Source organism: Triticum aestivum, chromosome 3D (genome assembly GCF_018294505.1).
Source record: "Triticum aestivum cultivar Chinese Spring chromosome 3D, IWGSC CS RefSeq v2.1, whole genome shotgun sequence".
Classification (NCBI taxonomy): domain Eukaryota; kingdom Viridiplantae; phylum Streptophyta; class Magnoliopsida; order Poales; family Poaceae; genus Triticum; species Triticum aestivum.
Window position 1 is genome coordinate 299031139 of NC_057802.1, and position 15743 is coordinate 299046881.

The window sequence follows — 15743 nt, forward strand, 5'->3', positions numbered from 1 at the left end:
ACGATTTAGTATTATATGAGTTATGTGATTTGGTGACCGAATGTTGTTCGGAGTCCCGGATGATATCACTAACATGACGAGGAGTCTCGAAATGGTCGAGAGGTAAAAATTGATATATAGGATCATAGTATTCAGACACCGGATGTGATCCGGATAGTATCGGGTATTTATCGGAGTACTGGAGGGGTTACCGGAACCCCCGGGAGGATAATGGGCCACATGGGCCAAAGGGGAAGGGGCACACCAGCCCACAAGGGGCTGGGGCACACCTCCTAGGCCGTCGGCCAAGTGGGAGAAGGAAAGGGGGGGAGTCGGCCTCCCCCTTCCTTTCCTCTCCCCTCTCTTCCTTTTTCCTTCCGGCAAATATGGTAGGGGGGCGAATTGGAATAGGCCCCAAGTAGGATTCCTCCTACTTGGGGTGCCCCAAGGCTATTCCCCTCCCCCTCTCACCTATATATATGTGGGGAGGGGGCGCCTAGAACACACACCAACAATTGTTAGCCGTGCGCGGCGCCCCCCTCCACAGTTTACGCCTCCGGTCATATCTTCGTACTACTTAGGCGAAGCCCTGCGCGGATCACTTCACCATCAACGTCACCATGCCGTCGTGCTGACGGAACTCATCTTCTTCCTCGAAACCTTTGCTGGATCAAGAGGACGAGGGACGTCATCGATCTGAACGTGTGTAGAACTCGGAGGTGCCGTACGTTCGGTGCTTGATAGGTCGGATCTAGAAGAAGTTCGACTACATCAATCGCGTTGTCAAACGCTTCTGCTTTCTATCTACGAGGGTAAGTGGACACACTCTCCCCCTCTTGTTTCTATGCATCTCCTAGATAGATCTTGCGTGAGCGTAGGAATTTTTTTGAAATTGCATGCTACGTTTCCCAACACGCACCTCCTTACCATCGCGGTCGCCTTCGTCTCCGCCCATCCTCGCCATCAACCTCCCCTCCGCTCAGGCAATGTCGGCTTCGTCAACAAAGGCGCTGATGCTGCCATGAGTTTTTCTATGCCGATACACAACTTGGACAATAACTACTACGCCGATATGAGGCTCGTCGACATCGACAAGAGCAGCAACCACGTAAGATTTCATGGCTCCAAGTTTTTTCTTCCTATATACTCCCTCTGTCCAAAAATACTTGTCGGAGAAATGAATTCATTCCTCTGACAAGTATTTCTGGACGGAGGGAGTAGAGGATTTCATGGTAGAATTGAGGAAGAACTAGTTAGTGTGTAGCCTAGGGCATCTCCAAAGCTGACCCGCAAATGTCTTCGATATATGTCCATTTTTATATCTGTACGTGGTCTGCGGACATGATGGCGGAGTGAGTCATCCAAAGCTATTCACAAATTAATCCGGTTGGAAGGAGAGAGAGAGAGAGAGTAGAGTGGACCATGCATGTGGTGGCATTTGTGGCGTGGTGTCCGTTTGGGAGGAGAGAAAGGAGAGGGGGTGATACGTCTCCAACGTATCTATAATTTTTTGATTGTTCCATGCTATATTATATTCTGTTTTGGACATTATTGGGCTTTATTATACACTTTTATATTATTTTTGGGACTAACCTATTAACCGGAGGCCCAGCCCAGAATTGCAGTTTTTTGCCTATTTCAGAGTTTCGCAGAAAAAGAATATCAAACGGAGTCCAAACGGAATGAAACCTTCGGGAATGTGATTTTTGGAACGAACGTGATCCAGAGGACTTGGACCCTACGTCAAGACATCAACCAGGAGGGCACGAGGTAGGGGGCGCGCCTACCCTCCTGGGCGCGCCCTCCACCCTCGTGGGCCCCCTGTTGCTCCACCGACGTACTCCTTCCTCCTATATATACCTACGTACCCCCAAACTATCAGATAAGGAGCCAAAAATCTAATTCCACCACTGCAACCTTCTGTACTCGTGAGATCCCATCTTGGGGCCTATTCCGGAGCTCCGTCGGAGGGGGCATCGATCACGGAGGGCTTCTACATCAACACCATAGCCTCTCCGATGATGTGTGAGTAGTTTACCTTAGACCTTCGGGTCCATAGTTATTAGCTAGATGGATTCTTCTCTCTTTTTGGATCTCAATACAATGTTCTCCCCCTCTCTTGTGGAGATCTATTCGATGTAATCTTCTTTTGCGGTGTGTTTGTTGAGACCGATGAATTGTGGGTTTATGATCAAGTTTATCTATGAACAATATTTGAATCTTCTCTGAATTCTTTTATGTATGATTGGTTATCTTTGCAAGTCTCTTTGAATTATCAGTTTGGTTTGGCCTACTAGATTGATCTTTCTTGCAATGGGAGAAGTGCTTACCTTTGGGTTCAATCTTGCGGTGTCCTTTCCCAGTGACAGTAGGGGCAGCAAGGCACGTATAGTATTGTTGCCATCGAGGATAACAAGATGGGGTTTATATCATATTGCATGAGTTTATCCCTCTACATCATATCATCTTGCTTAAAGCGTTACTTTGTTCTTATGAACTTAATACTCTAGATGCATACTGGATAGCGGTCGATGTGTGGAGTAATAGTAGTAGATGCAGGCAGGAGTCGGTCTACTTGTCTCGGACGTGATGCCTATATACATGATCATACCTAGATATTCTCATAACTATGCTCAATTCTGTCAATTACTCAATAGTAATTTGTTCACCCACCATAAATACTTATGCTCTTGAGAGAAGCCACTAGTGAAACCTATGCCCCCCGGGTCTATTTTCCATCATATTTAATCTCCCGACAACAAGCTATTTCTGACGCCGTTTTTATTTTGCTTTCTTTAGTTTGCATCTTTATCATAAAATACCAAAAATATTATCTTATCATATCTATCAGATCTCACTCTCGTAAGTGACCGTGTAGGGATTGACAACCCCTTATCGCGTTAGTTGCGAGGATTTATTTGTTTGTGTAGGTGCGAGGGACTCGTGCGTGGCCTCCTACTAGATTGATACCTTGGTTCTCAAAAACTGAGGGAAATACTTACGCTACTTTGCTGCATCACCCTTTCCTCTTCAAGGGAAAACCAACGCAGTGCTCAAGAGGTAGCAGGGGGGCATGCATGTGAAGAGAGAGAAAAGAGAGAAGGACCACATAGAGGTTTTTGGTTGTTTAAGTGGATGTCTAGACTCCGGTATAGCTCCCCCACATTTGTCTTGGCTTTGCGGGAAAACGGACATCAGGACCACTTCACGGACCGATAAGGGTCTCCATTGGATTGCAAAAGTGAAAAAGTGTCTGGTCGGACATATACCAGAGTTTTGAGGGTCTCCTTTGAAGATGCCCTTACACTATTTTTACACTAGAAAAAATACACAAATTGTGAGAGATTCATACTGCATAGGTGTAAGTGCCACCCCTAATTGGTTTTGGATTATTGACGACAAACGTGGTTGAGGGACTAATGTGTTTGTGAGATTCACAGGAGAACACAGGTAGAAGTCCCTATTGATTCGGTTTACCTATCGAAGATGACCCCTAAAAATGTATGAAGACTTTGAAGACAATGGTGGTTCGTGAAGACATTCACGTCAAAGATAATGACGTGTGAAGACATTCACTTGAAGACAATGGAGTGCGAAGACATAGTTGTTTCATAGTTTCATCTTCTTCTTTCTTGAGTCATAGGAACCACCGAACTGTCAAGTGTGTTCCAAGTGAACAAAGTTGGAAAACAGACGTGATGCTCAACCCGAATCCTATGTCTTTGAGTGAAGATAATGAGAGAAAATCTTATCCTGAGTTGGATAAGTCAGCCTTGCTTGTAGCCCAAGTCAAGGTGTCGCGTGCGTTTGAAATCCGACTGTTGGACACGTGTCGGTTCCCCAATGACCTAGGGTCATTTTGGACTATCATGCCGGGTTGCCTCCTGGCTATAAATAGCCCACCCCTACATCATAAATTGGTGGCTGCTCAGAGTTAGTGCATGGGTTTTGTCGTTTGAGAGTAACCCACCTCTGAAGCCTTTGAGAGAGAATCCTTGCGAGGACAAAACCCAGAACACCCAAAGCCCAAAGAGTGTTGGCATCACTGAAGTCCTTTTCTCTGCATCATCTGAAGACTTATTACACCTGAAGAATGTGATCTTCCAGTTGGTTAGGCGTTGCGTTTTGAGGATCCAAGAGTCATTGTGGATCGCGGGTGAACGAAGTCTATGAAGGTTTGGAAGTCTGCTTTGAAGACTTACCAGAGTGATTGGGCGAGGACTATTTGTCCTTAGCTCAAGGGGAATAAGGTGAAGACGTGGTGTTCTGAGTTCAATCTCAGGCTCCCTAACCAGACGTATAGTTGTCACAACAACTGGAACTTGTCTACCAAATCCTTGTCTTCATCAAGCAACTAGTTCTATCAGTTTACCCTTTACTTACAGTTTAGCTTTGTGAAGTCATTGCTTGCCTGCTCTGTTTGACTTCATTGTGTGAAGACATTCTCTTTGTTTGCATATTTGGCTTCATACTATCTTCCAATTCCGATCTATTCTACCGAACTGCTATTAGTCTTCTTATTCTGTTTTGTCTCCTTGACTGTGGCTGGGCTAGTAGTTTATCTTTCACTGCATACTGTGTAGGTGTTATTTGGTTGTCTATCTTCGAAGACACTGCCTGTCTTGAAGACTTTCATAAAAACCGCCTATTCACCCCCTCTAGTCGATAATTAGCACTTTCAGTAGGATTTCATGGATCCAAGTTATTTCTTCATAAATAGAAGATTTCATGATAGAATTGAGGAACAACTAGTTAGTGTGTAGCTTACAATATTTTTACTCTAGAAAAAGATAGACCAATTGTGAGAGATCCATATCGCGTAAGATTTCATCATAGTATATGAGGGATGAGTTGAAGGATTACAAGTTCATAAATAGAAGTGTTGATTAATTACAAGTTCATAAATAGAATTCTTGATTCCAAAATAGAAGTTGGATCATGCATAAATAGAAGTGATACAAGACCCTAAATGTATTATTAATTGCATTCATATTGTTGGCATTTTGTATGGATTGAGCGAGCCTTCAGTCCTTCTTCAATCTAGTTTTGTTTCCCTTCGGTATTTCATCTGTTGATGTTTTGTAGGGCTATCTACGAATGTAGACTGGGAGGATGTCTGAGCAAGCTCAAGAAGTGGATTATGAGGCCCAATAGCTTCAGAGCTCTTGAGAAACTATAGTCACGAAGCTGAAGGAGGAGAGGTATCGGCTGAAGGAGGAGAGGGATCAGCTAAAGGAGGTGAGAGATTAAGTAAAGGAGGAGAAGGATCAGCTAAAGGAAGAGAGGGATGATCTCAAACAACTCAAGATTGATTTTATCGCAGTTAGGCGTGAGAATAGGAGGAAGCTTCAGAAGATCAAGGCAACCGTTGACTGCTAAAGCTTAAATATGTGAAGTTGATCGAGTACCTATCTAACTTGTTAAACTGCTATGTTTTGAGCGAGTACCTATCTAAGTTGTTGAATTGCTATGCTAAGTTCATTAACTATCTTACTTGTCATACTACTATGCTATGTCAGACCTTCCCCGTGTTGCTAAAGGTTTTACTAATGTTATACTACTATGTTGTCATTTGGCTGGGAAAATGATGTTGTGCAGTTTTTTATATGAAAAAATAAAATTGGTGGCGTGACGTCAATATGGCACGTCAGATGAAAATTAGTGGTGGGATGGGACACGTGCCACACAATCAGTATCTATGTTAGTGCTGACGTGTGTTGCCAATGCCATCACTAATTTTTACCAGTGGCGCCATACTGGTGGCGTGGCGTCGTCGCGCCACCAAGGCACTTTTTCGCACGTCACCACTAGGATTTCCTGCACTATTGAAAGGGGGTGGGGATTTCAGGGTATTTGGTGAATCCCCCTCTTCCACCAATCCCCTTAATCCCCCAAACCCCACTGGCTTCAATCCCCTATGTATAAAACTTGTGTTTGGTAAATAGAGTTTGCCATATTGAGATAAGATGGTGCAAAACATCTAAAAATACAATCTTTATAAGTAAAATAACATAGCAAGAAAACTTACTACAAGTCTACAATTATAAAATCCACACACAAAACTAAGCATGTTGCTACCAAATTGATACCAGTGCAGAATATGAGTATTACATATCAGTGACAACATAGTTATCATGAATGGAACACAAGGTACTACCTCTGTCCTTGTTTATTGGTCCCCTTAGTATTTTATGCCAAACTTTGACCATAGATCTAACTAAGAAAATAATAATGCATGTCACAAAAAATTATATCGTTGGATTCGCATTTGAACATAGTTTCCAATGATATTATTTTTGTTACATGCATTAACATTTTACTAGTTAAATCTAAGGTCAAAATTTAGCACAAAACACAAAGGGGACCAATAAACCAGGACAGAGGTAGTAACTATCGTCGATTGCACACTTCGTGACAAGAATAAAGGGTCAAAACAAGATATTCTCATCGAATGTCAACATGCCCTCCAACACGCCATAACAACCATAATGTGTCATCCACCTAGTAAAACTGGCCCTCCATGACATACCATAACAACCATAACGCGCCATCCACGTAGCAAAACTGTTGGGGAACGTAACATGCAATTTCAAAAAAATTCCTATGATCTCGCAAGATCTATCTAGGAGATGCATAGCAACGAGCGGGGAAGAGTGTGTCCACGTACCCTCGTGAAAGCGGAAGCATTAGCTTAACATGGTTGATGTAGTCGAATGTCCTCTCGATTCAACCGATCAAGTACCGAACGTACGACACCTCCGAGTTCTGCACACGTTCAGCTCGATGACGTCCCTCGAACTCTTGATCCAGCAAAGTGTCGAGGGAGAGTTTCGTCAGCACGATGGCGTGGTGACGGTGATGGTGAAGTGATCCGCTCAGGGCTTTGCCTAAGCACTACGACAATATGATCGGAGGAGTAAATGGTGGAGGGGGGCACCGCACACGGCTAAGAACAATTGATGCGTCTTAGAGGCGCCCCCGCCCCCATATATTAAAGAAGGAAAGGGGAGGAGGCCGGCCTAGGCGCGCCCCAAGTGGGAGGAGTCCCACTTGGGCTCCTAGTCCAATTCGCCCCCCTTTCCTTTTGCCGGAAGGGGAAAGGGGGAAGGAGAGGGAGGAGGAGAAGGAAAGGGGGCCGCCGCCCCCTCCCCTAGTCCAATTCGGACTCCTTCCCTGGGGGGGGGGGGGCGCCACCCCTTGTGGGCTGCCTTGCCTCCGTCCTATGTCCCATATCTTCCCCTGGATGCTCATATTGGTTCCTATATATTCTACGAAGATCTTTATCGGTCAAACCGTAATGACAACATACATTATTCCCTTTGTCAATGGTATGTTACTTGCCCGAGATCCGATCGTCGGTATCTTCATACCTAGTTCAATCTCGTTACCGGAAAGTCTCTTTACTCATTCCATAATACTTCATCCCGCAACTAACTCATTAGTCACATTGCTTGCAAGGCTTATTATGATGTGCATTACCGAGAGGGCCCAGAGATACCTCTCCGATACTCGGAGTGACAAATCCTAATCTCGATCTATGCCAACCCAACAAACACCTTCGGAGATACCTTTAGAGCATCTTTATAATCACCCAGTTACGTTGTGACGTTTGATAGCACACAAGGTATTCCTCCGGTATCCGGGAGTTGCATAATCTCATAGTCAAAGGAATATGTATATGACATGAAGAAAGCAATAGCAATAAAACTTAACGATCATTATGCTAAGCTAACGGATGGGTCTTGTCCATCACATCATTCTCCTAATGATGTGATCCCGTTCATCAAATGACAACACATGCCTATGGTTAGGAAACTTAACCATCTTTGATTAACGAGCTAGTCTAGTAGAGACTTACTAGGGACACTGTGTTATGTATCCACACATGTATCAAGTTTTCGGTTAATACAATTCTAGCATGAATAATAAAAAATTATCATGATATAAGGAAATATAAATAATGACTTTATTATTGCCTCTAGGGCATATTTCCTTCAAAAATAGGCCCTCTACAACACACCATAACAGACATGCATAATGTGCCATCCACCTAGTAAAATAGGCCCTCCATCTCTTAGCCAATCAAGCCACACCTAGACAGATGAAGCAAAAAAATCATGAATAAAACCATATGTATTACACACAGACAAGAGGGTGAAACATGAGAACATGGAACATGGGAGAAACTAGAACTGAACTGATTGATCTATATGAGCAGTAAGCATTGCAGTAGAACCATTCCATTTACAGCTCAACGCATCCTCGCATGAGGCTCGTTTCATTACATACAAGTGACGAACAACACTATGCTGCCACTTGTGACCACAAGGCCAGCTTGTGCTGCTCTGCTGATTAGATGATGCAATGGACCTAAGCTTACATGACTAGAACTTGTCCCACATCATCCCTCCTTGCTACTCCTACATCTCATCCAATCTCTATTTTTGCAAAGCATACTTACCTTCTAGCTACTATGTAAGAGAAAATACATAGTAAAAAGAAAAGGTAAGAGAAAAGAGAGATGCAACGCGCCCCTTTTGTTTCATGCCATCAACTGTTGGACTATTTATTAATTGTTGGCATAAGTAACAAAGACCAAACCCAGTAAAAGAACATAATTTGAAAAATCAGTCCTTTTCTATGGCTAGACAAGATCACATGGATGTGAAGGCTAAATCCACACTTCCAAAGCTCGTACTTAGCCGAAAAAGAAGAAGAAGGAATAAATGCTATTATGTCTCAAACATGCAATTCCAATATTCAACCTTACTTTTTAAGAGCTTTCTCGCCAGCGATTGAACTTTGAAATCAAATCACAAATCTTGAGACTGACAGTAACAACAATGAGAAAAATAGGACCCCAGATGACTCCATCTTCCACCATTTGGCTTACGGAGTACATCATTACAGTCTAAACATGATAAAACCATAAGAAAAAACATGTGTTATTCAAATAAGCAAGCTCCAGTTCTAACAGGAGATCACTACAAAAGTAGTACATGGTAGAATACACAATAGCATCAACTAGTTTGTTCATCATTAAGTGGAAATAAAGCAGCAGCAACAACAACAACAATAATGAACAAAAGCAACACCTAGCAGTTCTGTCCAAGAAAGCTTACTTTAGATACCTCTAGGCAACTCTATCATTTCACCCTGGAGACCCACGACAACACTCTGCTCATCATCAGTGGCAGAAGTAAGGAAAATCTCATGGTTCTCAGCATTTTTGAAGCACTTGTCTGTCATGGGTCTTTCATCACATGCTAAGCTTTCCATCTTGTATAGAACAACAATGGACTTGTTGATGGAGAACTCTTGCACATTTCTTGACCTAACCAGTAGAGTAGCTTTATCCATCGCTTGCTTCGTCTTGATCTCAACATACTTCTCCACCACTCCCACTATAGGATCTTCACGCTTCTTGGGCTTCTTGGGTTCCTTCTGAGGCTTTTTGTTCGAACGAACAACAACACCTCTTTGACTGATTGGATCAACATCCTCTATTCCAACATCCCTTTGAGCATCATCACTTTGAGCGACATCTATTTGATCATCAAACATGTGCAAATCATAATTGTATTGATCCAGGTCGAAACAGAAGGTATCCCCCTTTCTTTGAGCTTTAGGATCATCATCACTTTCCACTTGTGTAACCTAAGCATGTTGCGATGGTTGAGCAACACATGTGAAATTGTAATTACCCAGCACTCAAGTTACCATGAAACTTACATCATAAATATTACCTAGCGATGGAAATTCGTTAAAGGTCAACATAAAGAGAGGAAATGAAACTTCATTAAACTTACCATCATGAATGTCACCTAGCTTATCATAGAGAAAAAACACTTTGTGCTGGAATTTGCTTATTTCTAGCCATGATTGTAGATAGAAGAAATGATTCACAAACCTGGATTATACGAAACAACATTGTGTATAAAAGGAACATAGAATGCAAGTTACGTATTCCAAAGATGAATGTACTAAAATAGAACTTCAGGGCGGATGACGATGCTTCCTATTTGAGTTTGTCTTCCGGGCTTCAATCGTCCCCATGTTCGTCCATTTGGACGTAGTCAACGAAGCTTCGGTGTAGATTTCTGCCGTCTTCTTGAGGTGGTGAGGTTAGGGTTTCTCGTCATGCAGTGAGATTTGGTGCCAGAATTTCAGATCTATGCAAGGGTTCAATGGCGACGACTGCATCTCCAGGGCGCTGGTCCTTAGGGACACGTGCACGAAGACTTCCCAACTGTCATCGACAAGGTCAAGCCGGCTCCGATAGGGGAGCGGCGAAAGCGGCACACCGACTGGTCGTTCGGTGGTCTCGGAATCTCGATGTAATTTTTATTATATTTGAAATGCTTTAAACTTTCGATGAACTGTTATAATAGATCTCTTCCTTTTCGAAAAAAAACTTCAGGTTTTTATTTTTTGAGACAATTTTTTTTTTAAAACGGAGGCAAAAGTTTTGCCTCATCGATTATTTAAGAAGAGAATTGCTCAGTTAATTAATGAAAAACCGGGCGAAAACCAAAAAAAAAAAAACACTTATGGTTACACGACTGATGCAAGTTGCAGGTTCACCGGCCCATATGGCCCAAGTCAACTGTTCACAGGGCCTCCTGTCATCAAATCAAAGAAAAACCCCTAAAGAAAATCAAAGAAAAGAAAAAAGAAACATCAGGAAGGCCTCTTGCGGCCGAATCCCTAACCTTCCTGACGCGTGGAGCCCGACGCGGCGACGACCGGCGGCGGCGTGCAGCCGGCGGGACACATCTTGCTCCTCGTGAAGGTGATATCGCGGCGAGTGTCCTGCCCAAGGAAGGGGATCGCGGCGACTCCGCGACCTCGGACCTCGTATCTTCGCAGCGGCTGGCAGCCAGCGCCAGGTCCTCCGGTCTCCGGCTCTCAAGTGAGAGCATCAAGCGAGCACTCCAGCATCCTCCTACTCAAGCTCGAGTGCCCGACCTGATCACCGTGAGTTAAATTTGAATCCCCTTTCGGTTTAGTTTTCATACCTGCAACCCAGATGCCACAATTTGGATTACTGATGGATTTGGCATGTTCAAAACCGGAAGAGTACCAAATTGAGAGATAACTTAAAACCGAACTTCTTGGAAAACCTCTGTCCAAAACCTCTATATTTGATGTATAGCTCCAACCTTGCCATGTTGGAGTCAATCCTACAGGAAATCGAAATGGAAAACATTGACCAGGTGAGAGCAGACGAAGGGGCATACTGTTCAGATCAGGCTCTATGTTTTGCCCCTCCTGTTTCTGAATTCTTTGTAGAAAATTGTAAAAACCTTGAAATATAAATGTCTTTCCACCACTGTAGTACTGTACAACCTCTAAGCATGTGATGTTTCAGTGTAATTACAATTTAGTCATTCTACCTTTGTTGCATGGTCGCTAGTTTTTTTTCCATGCGAATACTCAAGAATCTAGGCTTGCATTGTTTTTTTACTTGTTTAATCTGTCAAGACTATGTAGATACAGAAACTTTGCCTTTCCCAATTAGCGTCTATGACAGCTGGTTATGTTAGTGGCATCAGCAATCACCCAAGAATTTATAATATGCAGAAACATTTTAGGATAATGATTTGTTTCCTGATGGCTCCAACAATGCTGGCTTTGTTGGACTGTGTTTGTCTTCACTTAATTTATCTTTTTTAATACCAGTGTCTAGCTGCTGTGAAATGGACATTTTGTATCAGTGCAAGGAGATCTTAAAGATTCAGAAGTTTAGGCGATTGGCGTCTTATGCTGGATTCTATTCCTTCACTACCCTCGTTACCTATGCTTACACAAGCAATACGTATGTCATTGCTGAATTACCCTTTTTTCCACAGTTGCAAAATCTTGTGACTTGTTGTTCTTTACCACCAAAATTCTTCTCTCTCTGAGCTTACTGCAGGACAAGAGCTGGCATTTCGAGGGCCGATCAGTATTATGCTTCCTACCCTTCTGGCACCGAGCTATTAACTGACACTGCAAAGGTATTAACCCGAAAAGATTTGTAAATAAAATTTCATTTTGTGTACCGTGCCAGTTGCCCACTTGCTTCAGAGAGGTAATATCTGATTTTTTTCGGGTGGTTTGCAGCTTTACAAGGCTGCATTAGGTAATTGTTTTGAAATAGACGACTGGGGTCCAATAGAATTCTCCATCATGGCAAAGCACTTTGACCGGCAAGGCAAACCACCATATGCTTACCATGCTGTAAGTGTCTTAAAATTTTCAAATAAGCTTCTTTGTTTGGATTAATTTCCACCGCATGGTTTGCAAGTTTTATATCGGCTCTAACTTTGTTGTTCAGCAATACATGTCGCACCTTCTATCCCATGGCCAACTCGATGGAAGTGGTTAACTGTCAGATGTGTTTTAGTTGACTCTCGTGAGGCCTTGGTCTGCCAATTATAAGCACTGTATCAGGTCTTGTAAAAAATGAGATGTTTTGATTGGAATCCTGGATTTTGATGGCCCGTGGTCACGGATGGCAGACTTCAAAAAATATAGATACTGAATACTAGGGCACGAAGCCATGAGCCACTTCAGTATCAGCTTATTATCAGTATAAATTGTGCGGAATTTTCCAAAGAATCATGATGGTACCTTATTGAAGCATGGATGTAGTCATTTTTGTTGCTGAATGCAACTTCGTGAATGCCAATGTTAGTCCGTGTGCTCTTATCATATTGTTCGCTTGATCCAGCAAAGATCAGGGACCTCTATTTTACACAAGAGCTGGTTTAGCGATTGCCAAGGCGCACCGCCGTGTGTTCAGTATTGTGTACTCAGGTCGTCAAAGTCTTGTCCAACATAAATCGATTTCATCTCGTTGAAAGATTATGACACCGTGTACCTATCAGCTACCGAGGAGCATTCAACACATGACGGTGATCCACTAAGTGCATATGACTTCCCAAGGTACGAAAGTGTAGTAGGAGCACCCTAATACTTGACTCTCACTAGGTGTACTATTGCATTTTACTCGCTCCGTTGACTTTTTTTTTTAGATTTATCGATCCAAAATAGGCCTGCTGTGGCAGCATTTAATTAATGTCCGCCTTAGCATACAAGGTGGCTCGCGGCAGGTAGTTACGGTGATTTTGAGGAGACCCGCTCAAGGTTGTTGGTTCGAAGCTATTCCGAGATCTCAAAGAGCGCCAAGCTCAATACATGCAAAAGGAAAGAAAGGCCCAAAATAAGGGTCGTGCTGGAACCGCGGATGCGGAAAGCTAGGATGGACAGATGGTCGGCTAGAGCTGCGTTGATGCTACAAGGAACGATGGCTAATGCTGGAATCGACTATGCGGGAAGTTGTGGCAGCTGTGACCGCGGAAGATGGGAGCTGCAACCAAATGACGGTGGAGCTGCGACCGTGGATGCAGGGGGAGCTGCGACCATGGCTGGTAGGAGCTACAACCAGCGATGGCAGAGCTACGACCTTTTTCCAACGAAGTTGCTACCGTTGACCGTGAAGCTGCAACCGTGGATGTCAGGAGCTACAACCAGCTGACGGCAGAGATGTGTGTGGTGGAGGGTGCTGCGGCAGAAGGACAACCATGGCCGGAGACGTGAGGCTGGCGGCGCGTGCAGACTGCACGTGGAGCGGCTTCTCCTTTTTTTTGTGCCAGGGGTGAGGCCAACTCCACCGCGCGACCCCATCCTGTCCGGCCTCGTCCGTTTGGGGTAAAAAGAACAAACGAGGCGGCCCAGCGTGCGACGGACCTGACCCATATGGTCCGTTTTGTGTCCGTGCCGACCCATTTCGAGCGCAAACATGCGCTGGGTTTGGGTTGCGGCGGACACCAAACGAACGCGTCGCTCGTCCGCGCTGGGGCCGCGTGGCAGGCGGCCACCTACCTCCCATCGCCCGACATCAATGTGCACGGGCGGCCGGTCCCGCCTGTCATCCGCCCAGGCGAACGGTCGCGATCCTTAAATGGGAAAGCCGTGGACCGGTCGTCGTCCACACTGCCCCACTCCACCCCGCGGCCTCCTCAAAACCCGACAACCCCGAACCCACAAACCCTAGCCTCGAACTCGCCGGCCGACCGCCTCGTAGCCATGGGCCTATGGAACTACGGCCGCAAGGGGAAGCATGACCGCGAGGCCGGCACCTCGTCGGGGCGCCGCCACGGCAATGTGAAGGAGGAGCCTGCATCACCATCGCGTCAGGCCCCCGCGCCGCCCGCGTTCTCCATCGCCCCCACGGCCGCCGGCGAGCACGACCGTCACTACATCGAGGCGGCCGTATGCCACCGCTATTGGGAGACGAGGACGCCACTCCCCTGGAGCGACGTCCACCTCCCAAACAACTGGCATTTGTCGGCCGACCGCGTGCCGATCCCGCCGGTCCTGTTGAGCGGCCGTGCACGCCGCCAGGAGATCGAGCGCCGCCGCCGCCTCCTCCCGGACGACCTATACTACGACGAAAGGTACGCCCCGACTCGCCCATGTGGGACACCTGGTTCCAGGACGAGCACAACACGCGGCGGGCGTCCTTCTTCGCTGCCACGTCCACGGGCCGCGGCGGCCACGTCCAGAGCGCCGAACGGCTGCTCCCCAGGTGCGCGGGCGTATGCGGGTGCGCGGCCTCAGGCCCACGCCTTCGCCATCCCTGTCTCCGTCGCCACCACCACCTCCTCGCATGACAGCGGAGGAGGAGACCCGTCTCATGGCGTGTGTCATGGAGGACTCCATGCGCACGCACGACGAGCGCCAATGGGAGGGCCTCGAGGAGGTGACGGCCCTCTCCGCGGCCGGCGACGTCGCCCTCCCCGAGCTGGAGATGGTGGCGAAGGAGGAGGTGATGGAGGAGCCGCCGATGGCCGCGTTCCATCCGGGGCTGGTGGGCCAGCACTGGAGCTGGTCGTGCACGGCTCCGGAGATGGCGGACGCCGTGGGGGGCGTGAATTGGTGCCCCACACCGCCGTGGTCATCGGAGCGGGACGCCTCGCCACGGGAGGAGGTGGTGCAGGCACCTGCCACCTTCCAGCCTGCTGCACCCGTGCACCACGGTCCCCGGCCCACCTCTGGACGTTGCCGGACTACGTCGACCTCGTCAGCGACGACGACGACATCTGCGGCCACTGAAGACGGCGACGGCCGCGGCATCGACGGGCGCGGCAGGAGCGCGCGGGCGATGTTTTTTTATTTTGTTTTTATGTTAATTATGGCACTGGGCCGTTTAAGTGAACCGCGAAACTGGGCCGTTTTGTGGCCGTGACCTAAACTTATGTTTTAAGTTTTTTTTAACTGCGTTTATTTACTTTTTTAGTCATTTTATTTTAGTTTTCCTGTTTTTTAATCACGTCCAACACGGACATGATTTGGGGTGCGGCCGCGCGTTGGCCACACCCACGACCCAACGGACAGACGTGGACATGGGTGAACCCATTGCCGCCCCAAAGGGACAAAATCCGGCCAAACCGGACGTCTGTTTGGGGTCGTGCGGTGGAGTTGGCCTGAGTGCGCATGTGGAAAAGAACAACCCGCGCAACTGAGAGACAGTGAGTTGACATGTGGTGGGGGTAGTGTCGGTGTACAAAAGTAGGGATCCTTTTTGCACCCCTTTACTTGTGCGCGGGCAGTCGCAGCCACGCACCCGCAGCCGCGCTTGGCGGGACAGAAGAGGAAGCCAAGACACAAGACCACCCGAGCCGTGCTCAAGACCAGAAGCATGAAGAGCAGAGGGGTGAGGTGAAACTCCCCCGGCAAGGCCCTTGCCGGGGCGGCCTTTACAGCCCCGGCAAGAG

General features: G+C 46.4%; 1 protein-coding gene across 1 annotated transcript; it reads left to right on the forward strand.

The window, feature by feature from the left end:
* The first annotated feature begins 10669 nt into the window (after window positions 1-10669).
* LOC123074523 (uncharacterized) lies at window positions 10670-12672 on the forward strand. The gene is made up of 5 exons (XM_044497338.1): window positions 10670-10956; window positions 11662-11797; window positions 11897-11978; window positions 12085-12201; window positions 12299-12672. Exons 2-5 carry the CDS (start codon window positions 11679-11681, stop codon window positions 12347-12349), a joined length of 369 nt encoding a protein of 122 aa, XP_044353273.1. The 5' UTR covers window positions 10670-10956; window positions 11662-11678; the 3' UTR covers window positions 12350-12672.
* The last annotated feature ends 3071 nt before the right edge of the window (window positions 12673-15743 follow it).

Coding starts and splice junctions, on each gene's coding strand:
- LOC123074523 (XM_044497338.1), top strand. CDS start 11,679: ATGGACATTTTGTATCAGTGCAAGGAGATCTTAAAGATTCAGAAGTTT. Junction 11,798..11,896: donor TATGCTTACACAAGCAATAC/GTATGTCATTGC, acceptor AGCTTACTGCAG/GACAAGAGCTGGCATTTCGA. Junction 11,979..12,084: donor TATTAACTGACACTGCAAAG/GTATTAACCCGA, acceptor GGTGGTTTGCAG/CTTTACAAGGCTGCATTAGG.